General features: G+C 36.2%; 1 protein-coding gene across 1 annotated transcript in view; it reads right to left on the bottom strand.

Moving 5' to 3' along the window:
* The window catches only part of SEMA3E (semaphorin 3E), a 237,140-nt gene extending 222,111 nt beyond the window's left edge, over positions 1-15,029 (bottom strand). Inside the window, exon 1 of the mRNA XM_057504462.1 lies at positions 14,300-15,029. Within this exon, the coding sequence (XP_057360445.1) occupies positions 14,300-14,414 (115 nt within the window). The 5' untranslated portion in view covers positions 14,415-15,029. The remainder of the gene's footprint in view (positions 1-14,299) is intronic.
* Positions 15,030-22,323: the final 7,294 nt, after the last annotated feature.

Genomic DNA, 22,323 nt, shown 5'->3' on the forward strand with positions numbered 1-22,323 from the left:
AAAAAGGGAATGGACTTCCTAATCAAGTAGTGACTTACTTTTCCATGATATTGTACAAAGACAAAATGGTAAACTGACCACCTGTCTGGATGCCATGGAAATGATTAAACCACAAAAATACCAACTTTCAATAAAATTCTCTGATTTGGGTAAAATTCCACAAGTTGTCTAAACTCCATATTTTTCTAATTACTGATTTTGATGATGCTGTTGCAATAAGAAACACAAAATGCTAATAGCACAAGGTCAGTCTTAATTGCATAAGTGCAATTATTGACTTTTCCACATTCCAGCAGTTTTCCTCCCTGCCTTCCTCCCTTCCTCCTCTCCCTTCCTGTTCTCTCTCTTCTCCCTCTGGCTCCCCTCTTGCTTTCCTATGCCCTCTTCTCTTTCCCCCTCCCTCTCCCTCTTTGATTTTCTAGCATTTACTATGCATCAGGCACTATTGTAAACATATTCAAATGTTTTCCTTTAATATTTATTGCAAACAATGATACAGGTGCCATTTATTATCCACCTCTTTCAGTCAGAGAAGGTGAAGTAACCAGGATCACAATAATTAATATGTTTCTGCTACATTTGTTTTCCAAGTGGTGCTCAAAAGTGGAAAAAATAACAATGTGCAAACCGAATCAGTTTGTCCTGAGCAGCCAGGTATAAGGGAGTCACAGCCAGATGAGGAAAACATTTTAGAAAAACATCCTTCACCTATTTTTTAAAAGTTCAGCAGAAGGAAAGATTATAAGATTAAACGAAATAATAAAGTTAGGAATGGACCCACCCCAAATTATTCAGATGCCAAAGTAAGCCAATCCCAGCTGTTACTCTTGACTCCGGCTGCCATCCTCAGCAAGAGCAGCATGGGGGAGTGTGGGCAACCGGCTGCAGTAGCAGCTGGGCCTATTTGTTAAAAGGCAAAAAATAGTCAGTGAAGACAAAGGGAAATTTCAGTGGCGAGCAGTGTGAATGGAAACTTGGAGCCTGGCTGGGGGAGCTTCAGAAGTGAAACGCAGCAGTGGTATTTCACAAACCAGTGACAGGGAGAGTGCTCCTGCAGGAGTGCCTCTGCTGGCAAGGGTTCTGTTCTACCCAGAGCAAAACCGTCCAATGGCCAAGTTTGTATAAATTTTCTCGTATGACCAGTATTCTGGACACTCAAAACTAAAGCCATATCAAAATCTGTTCTAGCTGAGCAGTGGGTGTAAATTAGCAGATTAAAAGGACAAATGGCATTCGAATCATTTTAATCAAAAAACATATGTTGCTGTTATTATATGTTCGCGAATATAGAAATGTAAATGCCTCTAAAACATAATTAAATATTCCAAAACATAACCGCACATGACAAAATCCTATTTATTTTACATCCCCTGAGACCAATGTTATAAATGGCCTCTAATGTGTTTCTGAATGACTACTGCTTTATTTGCATGTAGACTTTCCCATTGGTATCCATTCCCTAAGTTTATTTTTCATTTTCACTCTTGTCCAATGTTATTGATTTTAAGTCTTAGAGACTTCTCTTTTCTTTCTCTAATCTTAAAATATATCAGACTTCAATTTGGGCAAAGACATTTTGGAGCATGTAAAAAACATTTGGCAAAAAAATCTGTCAAAAGCAATGCCCAGTACATAACTTTCATTTTATTTCTGAGAAATATAATGACAAAGATATAATTACACTTTTTATTGTAAGTATCATCGACTTAATTATGATATTTTTCTTCTATGGTTATCTAAATATTATTACAAGGGAATTTTGTTTTGGGGAATTTTTAGAGAATCAAAGAATACAAATGAATTGACATTTAAACATATTATCTTCTCATAACTGTAACAATATAGGAATAAAATTGGTATTTTTTTGGTGGCTCATAAGAGCCATGCCAGTACATCCTTGTCCTAGCTTCTCTTTACTCATTCTTCATTCTTGACAAAAGGAACGATTTTGTGTTCCCTTATTAACAAGAAGGTGTGATAGTATGGATAACTGAGTATACGAACAACTGAAATTGTAACATTTGACTTTGAAAAAAAGATTTTTTTTCTTTTTAATTTAAATTTTAAACATGGGTGGCATGGCTATTCTAAGAATACACCATATGGTTCACTCAAGTTTATGCAGAACCTTAAACTACCAGTAAACTTAATTTTACTACACATTCTGAGCAATTATAAAGTATATGACAGACATTATTCATCTGGCCAGAAATGTATGTAACATTTATACGTTGTGTGTCGGACTTGAAGTTTCTTTTTCCTTTCCTTTTTTTTCTTTAATAAGGAAAAATAAGCTATATCAGTTTTATCAATAATGATAGAGCTATTTCAAAAGGAATCATTTTTATTTTCTATTACTTTTCCCAACATTTTCTTTAAGAATGTTATTTCTTCTTGCTCAGAATGGTCAAAATGATTGGATTTTCCATATACTTATTTTGACAACTTGACTTTAGTTTCTAAAAATAAAATAATTTTTTTCCATTTTACATATTCGTTCACTCCTTATAGTATAAGAGACAAGGACAAATATGTGTTTTCTCCTGATTTTTTACTTTTGACATTCTGTTGATGTTGATTAATGTCCTCTTCCATGTTAGGTGTTACTATATTTGATTAATCAGTATGGTGTTAAAAAGGAAAGGACAAACCTGAAGGATACAACATTTCAAAATTTATTATCAATTTTTGTAAGGCTCATAGATAAAGTCTTAAGTTAAATTTTTCATCAGTTCTTTCTCAATTAAGATGATGTAGGAAATAAATTGAAAACCTTGCATAAACTGTAATTACAAAACTTGTAACCATTGTTCATTCTTCTTCGTGTATTATTATCTACAGCTATACTTTTAAATCTGTAAATCCACATAAAAAGGCAACATAGTCAAACTCTTCATCAAACAAACTTCACAAAGGGACTGATAAAAACAAGAGTCTCTTGCTTTGGTCAGTACAGGCATTCCTCAGAAACAAGCGCTGGGTCAGTCACTACGCTTTCATAGACCTTCCTTGCTTACTGCTTTGCCACTGGTCTCATGCATTAGTCCTCTGTCTCTCCAGAGTTCTTCACTCTAGAAATTAATGAGATGCTACACTGGAAACTGGGAGATGACGACTGGAGAAAGAGGTAGGAAAAGATAATCTAGGTGTGACATCCATCACGTAATAGCCCAGATGAATTCAAACCACCCTCTGCCAACGCCTCCAGCTGTACCTTTTCAATAAGGTATTTTCTGAATTCTGTTAAAGCAGTTCTGGATTTCTATTCAGAGCTTTTTTCATAAAAGACCTGAACCCAAACTAAGGCTAACATTTCAAAGCAGGGGCAGAAGAGAAGCATTCCCATCCTTTTCCCTGAATGCTCCCCCAAGCTCTATCATGCCATTTTCTGCCATCTTTATTAGGAACCTATTTATAGGTGGCATCCAACAAGGGAATTAAGGTTGGTAAAACTAGTGCGGATAGACAATTAAATTTTATTCATTAAATGCACTCGATAAAATACATGTATTAAATACCTAAAATTCATTAGAGTCTAAGAATTAAACAATAAAGCAAACCACTTGTCTTACAAATTTCAAAATCTACTTCTGAATTTGTATTAATCGTGTATTACTCATACAGAAAAATGAGAATTTCTCAAAGTCATACAGATATGGGTGGGAGTAATTTACTGTAGCATGAACAAAGAGCATTTGTGATACTACTATATAAAGTAAAGGTATGAACACAGTAGAACTCAGTTAATTAGATATCTAAGGGTAACTGTTTTCAGGAGGACACAGAGCACTATGTGTAGCAGGATGGCCATGGGAGGATGGCAGGAACGGTGGCAAGACCAGATAAGACCCATGGACAATTTGTGTACTGTTTCTTGGCCAGGTTCTTGTTCAAGACTGAGCTCTATTTCTTTAATTCCCAACTACATGCTTCCATAGCACTTTGTGTAAACCTTTAGCATAGAAAAAGCATCCTGGTATATAATGTCTTGTCTCTTTTTACAAGTAGATCTCAAGATTCAGAGGAATTGGGTTGAGTTGAAGTGGTGTGTGTGTGTATGTGTGTTAATAAACTAATTTTAGAATAGTTTTAGACTTAAAGAAACATTGTAAAGATAGTTCATAGAGTTCCCATATACCCACACTCAATTTTCTCTATTATTAACAGCTTAGTATGGTACATTTTTAACAGTTGATAACAATATCGATTCATTATTATTAACTAAAACCCACAGTTTACCAGATTTCCTTAGTTTTACTTAATGTACTTTTACAGTTCCAGGATCCCATTCAAGATACAGGTGGCACTTAGGAATCTGTGCTTTTTAAATTCTTTAATCTCCCTAGCATGATGTTTAGTATCTAAAGCTTTCAAGAAGCTCAACAAATATCCAGTGGAATAAGTGAACAACTGAACGAACAAATATTTCTTAAAAAGATACAAAATTTTCAGAATCCCTGAAGGGAAAGATCAGGAAATATAACAGAAGAATGCAGCAGACCTAATTGCACTAGTCCAAGAAAACTGTCCACTGGGAGATGAAGGAATTCTGGAATCCTACAAAATGCTTTTCCATAGTTGACCAATATTAGATGTTTCCTCATCTGAATTCAATGGTAGCATGATATGTCACAGTTCATACCATCCGTAAACAGACCACTAGACCAATGGAACAGAATAGAGAGCCCAGATAAAAACTCAAGCATATATGGTGAACTAATATATGATAAAGGAGCCATGAATATACAATAGGGAAAAGACAGTCTCTTCAACAACTGGTGTTGGGAAAACTGGACAGCTACATGCAAGAGAATGAAGCTGGATTACTGTCTGATTCCATACATAAAAGTAAACTCGAAATGGATTAAAGACCTAAATGTAAGACATAAAACTCTTAAAAAGAAACACAGGCAAAAATCTTTTGAACATATACATGAGTCATTTTTTTCTGGACATGTCTCCCTGGGCAAAGGAAACAAAATAAAAAATGAACAAATGGGACTACATCAACCTCAAAAGCTTCTGTACAGCAACGAACATCATCACCAGAACAAAAAGGCAGCCTATGGAATGGGAGAATACATTCATAAACAACTTATCCAATAAGGTACTAACTTCCAAAATATATAAAGAACTCATATGACTCAATACTAAAAAAATCTACAAATAACCTGATTAAAAAATGGGCAGAAACCTGAACAGACATTTTTTTCAAAGAAGAAATACAAATGACCAACAGGCACATGAAAAGATGCCCCACATTGCTAATTCCCAGGGAAATGCAAATCAAAACCACAATGAGATATCACTTCACACCAGTTAGACTGGCTACTATTCAAAAGACAAGAAATAACAAGTGTTGGCGAGGATGCAAAGAAATGGGAACCCTCCTACACTGCTGGTGGGAATGCAAATTGGTGCAGCCACTGTGAGAAGCATATGGAGGTTCCTCAAAAAATTAAAAATAGAAATATATATGATTCAGCAGTTCCACTTCTAGGAATTTACCCCCCAAAAACAAAATCCCTGTTTAGAAAAGATATATGCATCCCTATGTTTATTGCATCATTATTTATGATAGCCAAAATACGGAGTCAACTCAAGTATCCATCAGTAGATGAATGGATAAAGAAGACATACATATACACAATGGAATATTATTCAGCCATAAGAAAGAAAGAAATCCTACCATTTGTGATAACACAGATGGACCTAGAGGGTATTATGTTAAGTGAAGTAAGCCAGCGGAGAAAGACAAATACCATATGATTTCACTTATTTATGGAATCTAAGAACAAAGTGAACAAAACAGCAATAGACTCATACATAGACACTGAGAAATGACTGGTGGTGGGTGGGAAGGATGAAGGGGATAAAGGGGCACAAAAATCTCAGCATGGAGAATACAGCCAATGATTCTATAATATTTTCCTATATTGATAGATAGGAACTGCACTAGCTGGGGGAGGATTTAATAATATGGGTAACTGGTGAGCCACTGTATTGTATACTTGAAACTAGTATATGATTGTTTATCAACTATATTTTGATTTTTTAAATGTCATAAAAATATACTACCAATAACTATTAAAAACAGATTTAATTTGTTAAATAATTATCAATAACTATATGTATCTTATTTAATAGCAAAAAATAATAGGTGGAGAATGGTACAATAGAAACTTATGAATTTAAGCACATTCATCAAGACCAAGAATGTCATTTGGAAAGTTGAATAAATGATACCCTTAGCCTGGGTGATAGACCTGAAGGGGAAAAAATGAAAAAGTTAAATGAAAGAAAGGATCATCCCTTTTCAGCATCATCCTAAATACTTGGCTCAGTGTTTCTCATGCTGAAGGGTGCACTAAGAATCACTAGCAGGGCTTGTTAAAATACAGCTTTCTGAGTACCAGAATTATTGACTCAGGAGGCCTGATGCAGTAGCCCCCAGGAGATGCGGATGCTGCCAGTCTCAGACACTTTGCACAGCATTGGCTTAAGCTCAGTGCCTGTCTTCTCTCTGACCATAGTTTGCAAGAGAGCAGAAGATAACCCTACATAACATAATCTCCTCTGGAATAAAATCCAGCTAAGCTTTCCTGATATCAAGTAATTATTTAGCAGTAGCTCTAGCTCTCAAAAAGCCTTTGTAGTTTTGTCATTTTGCCTATAACATGGAAACCAACACAACAAAAAGTTTTGTTTTTATTCAATAGATATTAAATTTAATTTAACCTTTAATTATAGGCTTTAGGAAGGATCTGAATAAGTCATTTCTGTTGTAAGAGTCTTACCACAAAAAAACAAACAACAAAAAACAACTCCATGCCCTCAAGAATATTAAAATATATTTAAATTTCATAAATTAGAGAATATTATAAACCATCACAATGCAGAATCATACATTTCCATGGCACATTTAAATTTACTACAGCAATCATATGTGATAGAAACAGTGTTTGTTAGTTTCTATACCTATGAGAACAGTAAGCCTCAGCAGTTCAATGATTTTGCAAAAATAATTGAGCATCAAATAGGATATACTGTAGACTCAAATCCAGGATTTTAAATTTTAAAACACTCTTTCCACTAGAACATGCTGTTTCCTAATAAAATTTTTGAAAGTGTTTTGGAGAAATGAGACACAGTGGGAGGTAGAAGAGGAAAAAAGTCTTGCATTTCTAGAATTGGAAAGGATCTCAGAAGTCACAAGTTCCATAATAAACTTTTTGACTCAGGGTTAGGAAAAAAGCAATCAGGGGCGTGAATAGCTGCATGCGATGCTGTCAGCACATCTCCTCTTGGGCTTTCATTCTACAATGTATCTTGAGCTTTGAATTCAAAGCCCTCAGTTCCCACAATTTCCTGAAGGAAACTGGTCAGGAAGGAAAGAGTCAGTGTTCCCAGCTGATGTCTATTTTCTCCCTCTTTTATTCCCAGTTTCTTTGCTGCCTTTTTTTTTTCTGATTCTATAGCTAGTCCAGCTACCTGAAGTCAGCACTGAAGCTTCTCCCCAGTGATGCTGCTTCTCTGCTCTAGACTGTGAAAAAAAACCCTTTTAATTCTGGTTTCAATTAATTAAATCTCAAAACTCATAGGAAAAGAATCCAACCTCAGGTTTACGTAAATAATGTTCTGACTTACACTAAACTCAAGTGTAGCCACAGAGCGGATGGTGGGTCTCCTGTCAGAACCAATCCCTTCCCTCTCCAACTTCCCCCAGTACCTGGGGCCTGGGGGCACCAGCTTCCTACTAGGAAATAGGCAAAGAGGATAAGTTGTCCTGGTGGCTAGTAAGCTATTTATTTTAATATCTCATTTTTTCCTTTAAGTCATGAATTTCAACAAATAGTGAATACTTAGTGTAATTACACTTAAAAAAAAATCCAATAGTCATGTTTTCTATTCATTGACTTAAAAAAATGAAACAAATATTGAAGTTAAACTGAGGCCCAACAAATACACATCATTCACTAAAAATACGTGCTCATTCCACTCTGGGTCTAAGGCAGGAAACAAAAAATAAAGTTGGAAAGGAGGCAGGGGAAGAGAAAAAGAGAGAAGGACGGGCTGTGCCTACAGCACAGAGGGGTAATCCAGGAAAGGAGTGACAGGAGAATAGGGAAGAAGTTGTGAAGATTACTCAGGAATGACAAGTGCATCAAAAAGTCAATGAAGAAAGAACCCTGGTCAGAGAGACGTGAATATGGCTGAACCGTGGGACGATGTCCAGGGCCCAGGCTGCTTCGCTGCAATGCAGCTCTGAGGGGAGGAAGGTGAATGGGCAGAGAAAGCCCGAGCCTTTTTCCTAATGTATGTTTTACCAAAGAAGCCATAGACAGTTCTTCAGGATTCCCTAGTTTCCGTGGTACTCCCACCCCACCCCCAACAGACTCCTTTAAAACACACTGCTCCAAATCATTTTCTATTATCCATACACCCACTCCACGCACATGTACTGAACACTGAGGTGTCAGGAACTGTGCCCCACGCCAGCTCTCTTACCTGTTTGTCCAGGGGAAGGTAGAGTGGAAAGCTTTCTTTCACTTTCAAAGCAAACAATGCATGCAGAGCTGATAGCTGCTTATAGGATATTGTTAAGTTTAACTTTTGACAGTGTGGTCTGGTCTCAGTAATATTAGTTCTATTGTGCTTTACAAAGCTGGGTCTTCAAGAACCTTTGTTAGTTACTTCTGTTGATTTTATGGCTTTGGTCTGCTGTCTCCAAGATGCCATCAGATAAAGTTCCATCTTTCCTTGTATTATCAACAAGATAATTTTACAGTAACTTACAAACATGAGAGACACCAACATCCCTTGTTCCTTCTAGTCAACTGCTCCTATAAGAGCTGGATTTCATAAAAGAAAACCTCTGCTCTCAAGTAAAAAACTGTGATGATTAAGGATCTTCCCTTATCTTAAGTCATAAGTTAATAATTAACTCATGATTGCTTTTAGAATAAAAAAAAAAAGTAACCAGGGTACACTAATTCCCTCTGAACCTCTTCTGATTCACTGAGTAACTTATAAAAAGCTTCCTATGGGTAAAGTATTTCCCACATTAATTTGCATTATCTCATGTAATTCTTTCAGGGTGCTGCACGTTATATATTACTCCATTTTAAAGATAAGAAAACTACACAGAGAGAAACACAGACCCTCATGTATGAAACATTTTCAGGGTAAATGACAAATCTGATGTGGACACCAAAATAACAACATCGATTTTTGAAAGAATATTTCATTGTGACACCATGACTATTGCATATATTTAATAGTTAAGAACAAGTGCTGGTTCTATGTTACGAACAGAACACTGCCTTCACAAAACTTTTAAGAAATGATGACACAACCAAATTATTTTTCAGTCCAAAATTGGCCCAGTTCATTTATAAATTCCATTTACTGCTTTTCCTAACTCTGACCTCCCCTCACCCTACTTCTATACTAGAAGATAACTTTTTCCCACTGTAATATCCAACATCTAGATAAGAACTGAATAATTCATAGAACCATTCAGGGGCTTTTGTATATCCAGGTGCACTTCTGTGATGCACAGGCAAAATTTGTCTGTAACAAATATAAGAATAAAAAGAATTGCACTGTCTAAAATCCTTACACAGAGTTTCTCTATGGAAGGTATATTCTGTTGTAAACCAAACTCAACAAAACATTGTAACTCCTTTCATCTTACCCAGTGTTTTTTTTTAAATATAAACTATTTCTTAATAAATCTACCACTTAATTGTCATAGACCCTCCCTGATGGAGATCTGGGCATGAAGGGTTTGTGTTTACTCCTAGGTCCTATTTAACTACTCGCTTTATGAATCATATCTTATGACTCATCTATATTTATTAACCACACATGGATGTGTGACTAATGTCACTACTGATAATACCTACTTATTGGCTGAGGAACCAAAGTTATAAGCTGGGTCAGGAAAAACTAGCTCAGACACTGCCTCCTTTTTATTTGCTCTGGATATAAAATAAGTACCAAAACCTTCAGGATGACCATTTAAAACCTTTACTTATCATTGTGCTCTTCTAGAATTTTATCTCAGTTTTTTTCATATAAATAGAAAAAGTCTAAACTGTGTAATATAAAGTGATTATGTGTAATAAGTGGATTACATTTTATAAAATGCACATTTTATAGCAAAAATATTGACCATCCATCTTGGAAAAGTCACAGATGATATAATCATCTTCTAAATTATAACTAGAGGTCAAAGGTATAGAACATGGGATTTGGAATGAATGCAACCTATCAGGATAAACCATACATTTTATGCTAATTAAGAGCAACTTCTTGGTCTTCTCTGTTAGCATTATCCTAGTACTTAATCGATACACAAACACAAGCCATACCCATACCCATGGATTTTTCTCTTTAGGACATATTTCCTTCCAGCTGTCTCAATTTGTACCAGTCATCAGGAAACAGTAAAAAAAATAACTTGTAGGTTATAAGGTGCTTTCACAGACAGTTACCCCATTTGATCTTCTCAAAAGCACAATAAGATACACAGGGAAAGCACCATTACTATACCTATTTTCAAGTTAAGGAAATTGAGGCACAGTTACCTCTTAATCAGTGGAAATGGAAGGACTAGAGCTGGATCAGAGAATTGACTTCAAATTCTGAGCTCTCTGAACTATGACAAATCTGTATTTAATGGGTTATAATATCCAAATACAGATAGACTAAATTAACACTTTCTGTTCCACTTTTTGTATGTATGGATATATAATGAAAGCTCAAACCTACATTTATAATGTCCACATACTTTAGGAATCATCTTCTGCCATACCTCTGCCTTTATTTCTTCCCCGAATTTCTTGGGAGAACATCCGCTGCTCATGCAGCCAGTCTCCCCAGCTTCTGCAATTGTGGCATTCCTTACTGGGTCTCTGGACACCTACTCCATCCACCCAACTCCCTTAATTGAGTTTCTAGGGCTTCCCCCATGCATCGGGATTTCTTCTTTGACCAGAGGCTTTGCTCATTTGTTTTTTCCTCCTTTGCGCTTCATTATCAAGGAGGTTATTTTTGCCTTCCCTGTAACCTCATTAAGGTAGGGTGGTGAAAGATAAGGAGAGGGCAGACATCAACAGAGAGAAGTGGCTGAATCCACCACACTCTTCTCTCTTTATTCTCTCCTTCATTTCTATCGTGAGGATCATAGCTATTTTTCAAGGAAATCCTTGCGGTAGAATATTATAAATTTATGTTCCTTGCACCAATGTTACCTTCTTTAGGGTACTGGCTATAAAGTTAGCTACAATTCTTAACTATTCATAAACTTTTGAATACTTCCCTGATGTAGTTAATCTCAAATCTTGAATAAGAATTCTTACAGAGCAGGACAGTATCTTGCCATTTTAGTCTTTGCCGTATATTTTTGTTAACAATTTATATTTAAAATATAAAACACAGTAATATATATATATATGTATATATGTATGTATATATATGCATTGCCTCAACTAGAGTGAATATCTCAACTTTTTATCCACTAGGCTTACCCTAAATCAGCATATTTGTTTTGGAGTAGACATTCTGTAAAAAGAGGGAAGAATTCAGTATTACCTCACTCTGGGTGGAGGGCAGTAGGAAATAAGCTAGAATAGGCTCCATAAGTGATGCCAACTTTCTACCTTGTCTCCCTCCCTCTCTGCCTTTTCTTCCTTTTAGTCCTAATAGTTTCCTCCTCTCAAGCTCTGTTTAAGAACAAGCCACTTCTAGAGATAAAGACAGAGCTGAGAGAAAGGGTAATTCTTGGGCATTTTTTTTTATGAACATATTTTTATATAATTTAACTTCAACTTTGTATAATACACTGAAACTTACTCCTCTTTGGGAAGAGACACTAGGCTTGTGGTCTCAAGTGCCATTTCGATAAAGGAGGATATAATAAAAATACTCGGCCTTCTTCCTTATGGGATAAACCACTGCTGTGAAATGAATCCATGAGTCAATACATTAAGTCACCTCCAGGAAGCCTACTGGATTTCTCTGCCAGGGGTTGGACAGCAGTTTAGAGATGCTACATTACGTAATTACAGTGTCTCTTATTCTGAAGGACCTTGCACTCATTTATAATACTGATCACCTAATTCATCCACTACTGAAATTTTACCATTTCTGATATCACTTAAGATAGCCCAAGGTTATACTCTGAAACATCCTACCCCTAGTTTTTGGATACCTCTAAAATGCCCATAGAATTCCAGAGCATAGACAGGTAAATGGGCTATTCTTATTGTACTGAGGGGACTGAGTGTTTCTAGGCTCTCCCTGGGGGGCAGCAGTAGGCAGTGGCTGCCTCCAGTTGCATCTCTGCTGTGAACTTTAAGCTGACACTGCTGACTGAATTGCACAAGTGAGAACATTCCACCTTCAGGTAACTCTAGACTGTCTTTGAACAGGAGCAAAACAATGTGCATTTTTTGCTAGTGCCATGAAATAAAAAGGTTAATAAAAGCCAAAGGGAAGTCTTGTGGGAGTTTTCAGACTCCTGTACACAAAGACACTAGCAGTCCTACTCCCACACCATTTAACACAACTCATCAAACCAGTTACAGTTACTCCTTGGACTGAGGGAGATGCAGTGAAGATGAGCCTGATAACAGTAGCAGACAGAGCATTTAGTTACAATGGAGAATTCCGGTATGTTCTGCCCAAATTACAAGGATGCTAATGAAATATTAAAGTGAGATATCTTTGAAACATGCTGACACTAAGTTATAAAAAAATAATGAGATAGGAAAGGTTAATACCAGTAGAAAGGTAGCTTGCCTAAATTGGCAGCCTATCCACTTGTCTCCATAAGAAAACCAAACCACCTAAGATTTTTTTTCTGACATCCTTATTTGTCCGTAATCTACCACATCAAATTTTTATATTTTGATATATTTGATCATAACTTCTTAGAAATATACATTTGGATGCACACCATGAAACATCTTCCCAAATCAAAGGCTTTGTGCTAATGCTACCTACTATATTTTAAATACCTTACAAATACATTGGCAGTGTGCTTCTTAAATTTGTTATCCACTGGGGAGTGTTATAGGAAATCTGTGTAAACTAAGAAAATATCCATATATCTTTAGCTATTCTAAAAAGGAAATTTCTATAGTCAAAATTAACTGATGATTATTCAATAAAAAGACAAAAAAATCGTGTCACATAAAATTGAGGCCTCCCTTTTTGTTTGTCCTTCTGGGTAAGATTCCACCTATATATAAAAATACAGGCTTCAGTTCTTTCTACAGTAGGGACAATTTAAAAGCTTACCCAACTGAAAACTGGTTCTTATGTAATTCTCACTATTGTATGTGTTATCTGTGTCTATGATTAAATTACTCTTTCTTGAAAATTAATTCCAAATTACCGTTAAGTCAGCAAAGCCACTTTCTCAGAGTGTGGGTTTTGTTTGTTGTTTGTTTACAGGAAGAATCACCAAACCTATTCATGACTGGCTTTTATTGGTCCTGATGCAAAAGCTACCTTTTGATCATTTATTTACGACTAAATGCTGCTTTACAAGATGCAGCTGCAGAATAACACATTTATGTGCTGATAGATCTTCAGTCAAGCAGTAAGAATTTACATTAAAAAGAATAGATTTTTTTTAGATGCTAGTGAATAGTATCTTATACTTCAACAGTATAAGCCAATTTAAGAGGATAAACTGAATTTTTTTTTTGGCCACACATAAAAAAACTTTCTAATAATCAAGTCAACTAGCAAACTAATTTATATCAGTTGTTAAGTCATTTCAATCACATGGTGATGACTTTGTTATCATGGGTAAGGAATCATTTTCCTTTTCAGGAATTTTTTCTCTTCTCACCCCCATTATGGACAAAACAAATATACCAATTGCACCTCTATTTCCAAAGCCTTTCCCTAACATCCTTGCTTCCCATAATGCATAAACTGTATCTAAATACCCATTGCTAATTTGCTGGATTCGGCTCCTCAAGGCTATTTACAACCTGCTTCCTCTCCTCCTCTGTTCTGTCTGTTAGTTGAGTGAACTTCTCCTTAACAAAACCTAATATTTACCACACAAAAATAACATCTCTAAGTTGGCATGTGATTTGGCACTATTTTCAGATGCAGTGAGCATGACATACTAATTAGAGGCACTTAGAATCTTAGGTCAGTTTTGCAATAATTTTTTTCAGGTGCATTTTAAAGGTCTATGAAGATGAAAGAACTATGTTGAATGATTTTAATTTTGTTCTTTTTTCTAACAATAGGATCTGAAAAGGTAACCTACCTTTATGTGACAGGCGTAACCGGGGGTGACTGGTATCAGCTGTGTGAGCTCCTGTCCAGAGCTCCAGGAGGTGAGCCCACAGGAGCCAGGAGATAAGGTGCCCAGGGGATGCCATGCTGCAGGGCACACCGTGCAAGTCCTCCGATCCTCACTTTAGGGCGGGTTTAGTTTTACTTAGGACTCCCCTCCAGAGGCAGCGGGTGAGAGGCTTTGTCAGAAATTGAACGCGTTGTCATCAGAAAGCACAGTTCCAAAGTGCCATTTGTCAGGCTGTATTTGGATGAGTAAAACCTTTCTTTCCTCAGGACAGTTGTTTATAAGCCGAGAGCAAGCGGACATTCCAAGGAGTGAGTCTTCAGAGCCATGTCCTGTCTAGAGCTCTCTTCAGCAACTGTGCGGGGAGACTCAGGAAGAAACTGGATTTTTCAGTCACTCCTGCGAGCGGTTCATTCAGAAAAGAAAAAAAAAAAAAAGACGAGCACACGCACCGGCTTCCCCGTGGAGCTCTCCTCCGCCGGCTGGTTCAAGCCTCTCAGAAGTCAGCCTCCTGCACTGACTTGCCAAACAGCTAGTTTTAATTCACCTTTCACCTTGCTAATTAAAAACAAGAAGTGCCATTCCCTCTAGGAGTTGCAGGATCCACCCAGCAGGGATGCCGTTCTGTCAGCGCGCTGTGTTTACAGGGAAAGTTCAGGCAGGGTTGAGCGGCGTACTCGCTGTTTCTAGGAAGTGTTTCTGATCCACGTGCCCTGCTCCCACCCACCCTCCCAGTATTACTGGCCCCACGTCACTCAGCAGCAGCCCAGAAGTCCGGGTTTGGATGGGCAAGGGGGAATCAGGAGGGAGAATGATATATAATGGGCTGATTATTTAAGACTTTGTAATAGAAGAGGATGTAGTGTCAGGAAGGGCTTTTAAATGCTCACTCACCAAGATTAACCCTTGCATAAATCTAAGTCCATTTTAAATAATCAGTTTGTCACCATCCAGTACCCAAATTGATTTTTCCCCCCAGTTTCAACTGAAATAGTATTTTTGTTCACATTTATGGCATTTTATACGGACTACATTTTGGAAATGCTATTTTCGACTCTTGAAAGGAAATCTTGTTTCAAGAGCCTGAAAAATATGTCACCCATGATTGTTTCATAGATGTGTTAAAATGAACAAATTATTTTGCTTTGGCAAATTCTTCAAATCAATTAAAAGCAAATCCTTGTTTCCAAAACAAGCCATAAATTTTACCCCAAGTTAAGAATAATTAAATTGTAATTATTTTTTCTCCTAAATAAGGCAACTATGGTTAAGGTGGAGATTCTCTACCCAACAGATCTCAGTAAAGCAGGTATTAGAAAACTCAGGGTGTGAACTACCTTAGGTTTCAACGGCTGTGCACTTTCAGAGTTTATTTTCCAAGACACTATGTTTGTGTAAATAAACTTAACACAATAGGTCAACTTTACAATCTACTCTCAATCAATCTCAAAAACTAAACCAAACACTCATAGCTGTTGGCATGGAAAGGAATAGTATTAAGACACACATAAACTTTGAATAGATATTTAAGTTGATAGGAGTTAATAGTAAAAAAACTATTTCAACCGTGATAACTTTTCGTATTCTGCATTTTAAGTGGTAATTATTATGGACATTCTTGAGAATTCTGCTTTTAAAATCATGTAATTATAACAAAAAGATAAAACAGGTTATCTTGATATTTTGCTTATGTAAAAGCAAATGTAGAGCCAAGCATTCTCTATCCATTTTCCTAAGCATGATATATTCTATTACAAGCAGAGTATATTTAGCAAAATGTAAATGTCACTGGATATTATAAATATTAGATTTTCAAAGTCTACAAAAGATAACAAGCTCCAAACATTATTTAACAGTAAAGAAACATGAAGTATTCAGAGACTTTTAACCTGGGGTGGTCTCTGAAGGCGCTTGCATATTTTAAAAGCCAGTCTGATGAGCTATAGACCTAAAGTCTGCTCAAAGTGTGATATAATGTACCTTTTGAATCCTTTTTTACTTTATGCCAAAATTGAAGTAACTAGAAAGTAAATTGCAGTTTTTATATGCTCTATTTAATGTTATGCTTTATCTGGAAAGAGTAAATGTGGTGCATATTTTATTACAACTATATAGCATGTGGTGCAAATATATAAATGTGGTGCAACTTTTATTACAAATATAAAGCTACTCTAGTACAACTGAAATTCAACTTAGAACTGTGTAATACCTGTCCTACCTCTACCATGGAAATGAGGCAATATCAGACATTACAACCATTTCATTACAATACAAAATTCACACCATTAAAATGTTGATATGAGAATAAATGTCATGAATGCCAGTTACATCCATACACACTACACACCAAGGTGCATCTCCAGTTTTATATGTCATCCTTCAGATTAGGTTGGGGCGTTTTGGAGTGCATACCAGAATAATGAGCTCCTCTGGATTCCTCGAAGTGTGCTTTGGCTCATCCTGCAGTCATCAGTGTCACCGCTTATCCCCTTTGATCCTCTGTATGTTCTTCTATCTCTCCCTCTATAGAAAACACACAGATGATGCCCCCCAAAAGACTATTAAAAACACTAAACATCCAGAGCTGACCACAGCCTCAGCTAGGCGCATGCGCCTTCAGCCACTAGCAATGAAAGGAGTCTTGGGGACCAAACCACTCATATCATAAAATATCACAGCATGAAGTATATCAGGAAGAATCATCAGGAGCTGGGTCACCACATAACTCATCTGAACAGGACATTTTTTGAGAGTAAAAGAGTCTTCTATTAATAATCACATGTAAACCAACAATACAGATAGATCAGGAGAGCAAAGTCACCCTACTTGGGAGAGATTTCTACGTGCCCTTGGGCAACATGGAAATAGAAAAATAAAATTTTAAATAACTGACTTGCCTCCAGTGGTGAATGCAGAACTTGAGTGAACTGAAGGGCTTTGGGGACTAGCAACAACATCTGTTGGTATTATTATATTCAATGTGAGAGGAGTTAAACTGCCAATCTGAACATTAGGCAACATGGAAAACCAGGTGAGAAGGAAAAGGGCAATTCTGAAGGTACTGCCTGCCACATCAAATGTCTCATTCCAAAATCTTAGCCCTTTGTTGCTAGTGGCACAATGTGGTAGTGAAGGGCAAAGGGGGGCATTGAGTACTCAACAGGACTTCCAGGCCCCCCCATGGTAGGTTCCATCTCTGGTTCCCCAGCTTTAACAGCAGAGGAGCAACTGACCTCTGAAACAATCCTTCCCAGTATGTGGTCCCAGACTCTCTGTTGCTGAATAATGTGGGGTACTTGATAAGAGAGCAAATTCCTATGCCCCACCTTACATTCCCAATTTACCTGAAGTTTACATATTAAAATTGGATTTTTACAGCACTTCCTTAAGGTGTTTCATTATTAAAACATAACTATTTATTATTAAAACCTTAGATATGTTTGCCCTTTTCTCCATTTTTATCAAAATAGCATAGTATCTTAAAATTTACCTTAAATTTATATAAAATGAAACCATTACCTCATGCTCTTGATTTGCTACCTTAATTTTTCAAATACATGTGATAACAAAACAAAAAATTGTCAAAGTTTATCTTGGCACCACTTAAAATTAGCTCACATACTACAGGACATAGTTCTTACTATAGCCCACAAGAATATGCATCCTTTCTTTCCTTCCTACCTAGGATGATGGGCGATATATATGGAAGACTACACTTCCCAGCCCCTATGCAGTTATGTGAACCATTGGCAGTTTCTGACCTAATAAATGTGAGCAAAAGTGATGTGTGTCACATTTGGGCTAAAGAAGTGAAATGCTCCTAAGAAATTCCTCTTTCTCAAGTCCTTTCTGCAGCAAAGGTTGTAGAAAAGGGGGAATTCTTACATTGAAATGGTGAACTCATGAGATTAAAGCATCTTGGATTTCTGACTCACACTGGGGACAGTTGCCTGGGAAAGTTACAAAGCTCCTCAGCAGACTTTCTATGAACAGGAAGTAAACATATGTTATATTAAGCCACTTGGTTTATTTGTTACCACAGCAGAGCATAGCCTCTCCTAACTAGATGCACACATTTCACTTGCTCTGCTTTGGGAAACATGGTTTTGGACAAACACACATCCATCAGGTAAGTCACTGATACTACTTTCTTTCCTATCTGTCTCTAAAACTCACGTTAGCAAAAGTTAAAGATACAGCCAGGGAGGGATGTGGATATTAAGGACTAAGTCAGAGGTAAAGTGATTCCCTATGTCACTTAATCAGGTAGGACATGCTTTTAGCTTTTCCAACTGAACACCATATTTATAGGTGAACAAATAGTACTACATGTCAAGAACATTAATAAACCAAAGTATCATAATAGCAACAATGATGATCCTTTACAGAACTAAAGATAAACTTTCTCTATAGTAGCCATGGCATTTCAGGCTCACTAGTCCTTCTTCGACTTCCGCTAGTCCTGCTATCTGGATCATCTCACATCCCACCAATATGGTCTGTTATTGCTACCACATGGTGGCATCATTACTACTGGGGTTTACAGGCCAAGACTGCTGATGGCGTTTATGGGTGAATTAGTTCAGATACCTTGTATCACAGAATCTGTGAAGGTTCCATTAGTCTGGACTATTTCCCACACTGAGTGATACAAGAAGATGAGGGAAAAGAGACAATGAAATTACTCCTGCTTTGTATGTTATTGAGAGCATTCCTGAGAATGGCATGCATCAATCAGTACGTCCATGATCCAATCCAGTTTCCTGCCTGAGAAAAGTTGGGCTGATATTCTGATGCCATCACTCAGATAGCTAATAATTAGAGAAATTGGTTTTTTTTTCCATGTTGACCAGTGATTCTAAAAAAACAGAACAACTCAAAATTTGAGCAAAATTTGTATTTTATAGATTTTTGAATTCTTTGTTTCTGATTTACAAAAGGTTTATATCAATTTTCTTTTAGGTCCTTGATGATAAAGAAAAGCAGAAGCAGCACTTTGAGCCAGGTATCAGCTCTAATTGATTTTAATCAAAGATCAGTGATGTTTTTTATGCCTTTTTCATGGCAAAATGAAATTAATAAGTGTGTCAGTAACTGAATATCCTTTAATTTGTAGTCCTGAGAGGTTTCCCTATACTCTTCCTTAGGGATTATGGGAAAATTCCTTAAAAAGGCAGAGTTCCAGTCAGTTACTTTCAAAAAGGTAGCATAAATTTCCATTATATATTGTAATTTGTTGGTTTACATGTGTGTTGTAACACATATTTGTAATTTATTGGTGGCATCATTTGTGAATAGTTCATATATGACTAGGACCCTCAACATCTAGCACTGTACCTTAAACTGGTTCCATTTTAATGGAATAAAAGTAATGATTAATATAAAAACAGTCATTATCATCATGATAATCATAAAAATGTTAATTTGTTGTTTTCTATATGCTAGGCACCTTGCAAAGCACATTCATATATAATCCAAGTTAACCCAGACAACAGCCCTATGCAGTGGAAACCATTTTTATTGCCATTCACACATAAGAAGGATTTGGGACACAAATATTAAATAACTTGCTGAAGGTGAAATTTCTGGGAAGTGACATGATCACCATTTTAAACCCAGACTCCAGCATTTGTGTTCCAGCCACTGCACTTGTGTTCTAGGAGAATATTATTTAGATAAAACTTCATAACAACTCTTCCAAATTATTACACAAACAGGAATTTAGCACATTTTAATGACAAACTATATACAGTTTTTAGATCAAAACCTTCAGGGCAGTTGGGGCTTCAGTCAACAATCAGATTCTGTGATTGAACTTTAGCAGATAAAACCCTTGGTCCGAGGTTGTGTCAGATGGCTGTGCATGCTGCTCATTCCATCTCAGGTTATTGTGTCCAGCTGCACAAATTTTAGTGATTCATTTAGTTGGCTAGATATTGGCCTTTTAAGCTGTTAGGATTGACAAGAGTCTTCTTAGCTTGGTAGTCAGGAACAAAACCAGAGCTAAATAGACTAGGCAAAATTATTAAAGAACTTCTAAGGGAACTAAGCAAATAGGTTTCTTTCTATTAACAATCTTTATTCCATATTGAAAAGTAGAGTAGTTGTGCAATATATGGGTCTTATTATAATAGTTATAATAATAGTTATTCTTATTTGTGGAAATACACACACACACACACATTTCGAGTTATGGTTACAGGAAAAGAAATAAGTTTCCAAGAAAGGATTTAAGGGTAATAAATCACTTACAAGTAGTTACTGATGTTTATATTATTTTGTCCAAAAGATTTCAACATTTTCAAACAACATTACCACTAATACACTTAAAGGAAAGACAGCATTTTATATTCAGTCCACTTAAGAAATAGACTCAGTATGAGACCAATAATAAATGCCATATACTGCAGTAAAGAAGTTATCCATCCACTGGCTGCTTTAATCTCATTCTAGAATTTAAAACCATCTATATTTTTTGTCTTCCTGGCAGGAAGTGATCTAATTTTTTCAAGGTCAGTTTCTGGATTATTTACTTTATATAGAGGAGGAAAGAAAAGAAAGAGGGGAGGAAAGGTAGGAGACAGAAAGGTAAGTGATCATTCAAGGTAATTTTTTTCAACCTTTCTCTTCTTTATTTCAAATCTTGAGTCCTCTTTCATTTTCTCCATGATCTCCATTGTTTTTTAATGACCACTACTATATACAGACCCATACCAGTTGTCATGGAGTAATTTATTCAATGAATATTTGCCTGTGTGATATTTGCAAGGCACTCTATATGGCTTAGGATATTTAGAGACTAAAAATTAGTTTCTTCCTGTTAATCATTCAGATAACTTATTTAGTTGTTCACTTTGTCTTAGCAGAGGATGGATAGCCAATATGTAAGCATAAAGTAAACAACTGTGTCCCATTATGAAAGAAGAAAAGAAAGGGTTTAGATAAAGCCAGTGCAATTATCCATTAGTCAGTTGGCAAGAAACTAAGCAAAAAGGCCAGATATTTTGTAATATTTTATAGTATCTTCAGTTGTCATAAATTGGCAGATGGACATAAAATTTTATATATCACATAAAACTGCCATCAATTCAATGAATATACCTGTTTCACATTAAACTAAATGGAAACAAACACTCAGTTTAAAGTTGCGAAGAATCTGACAGAAAATCAGAATATTCAAAGTAAATCACATTTTGGCTATGAATCTGAATTTTAGAGTTCAAAGGAATCCAAATGACTAAAGAAAAAAACCTGGCAGAAGTCCAACAAAGCTTCTTTTCCAAGGACTTCCTCTCCCTAACCCCACACTCCAAGCAACCACCTATGGACGAGAGGAAACAATACATAGAAAAAAGAAAGTGATATTGAAGCCAATGGTGAGATCCCAAAGATGAAACAAGAAACCTGACTTCATTATTTCATGTCACCTTTTATTCAACTTTACTATAATTTCCACAAATGATTTCATGTCACCTTTTATTCAGCTTTACTATAATTTTCACAAATGATTTGGCAGAATTATTATTGTGCATGAGCCAGACTTCACATAAGCAGGATTTCACGTATAGTGCCTATTTTATTTGAATCTGTTCTTTCATTATTGGGATTATGTTTGATGGGCAGTATGATTGGTTATTTTGTATTACCAGGTGGTTCTGGCTTGTTACATTCCAGTGTATAACATTAGCACCATGTGGAGGCCGAGATGGGTACTACATGTTTTCAACTGTAAAGAAAACCACATTACAAGCCTATTCGTGCTCACAAAGTTTCCTGTTAGAAAATAATGTGTTTTATCAAATAATAATGTGACACTTTATATTCTGAGCACATCCACTTTTCATGACATTTATAATGGGTCTTGCTAGTTAAGGAAAAAGAATTTAAATGTCCTTGCCTTGTAGAAATATTTAAGAACATTAAGGCTTCTATTCAGATATTACTTAACAAAAGGCTAGAACTGTGAAGAAATGACCATAAGTGTGTAA

This window comes from Manis pentadactyla, chromosome 7, assembly GCF_030020395.1.
Source record: "Manis pentadactyla isolate mManPen7 chromosome 7, mManPen7.hap1, whole genome shotgun sequence".
NCBI lineage: Eukaryota > Metazoa > Chordata > Mammalia > Pholidota > Manidae > Manis > Manis pentadactyla.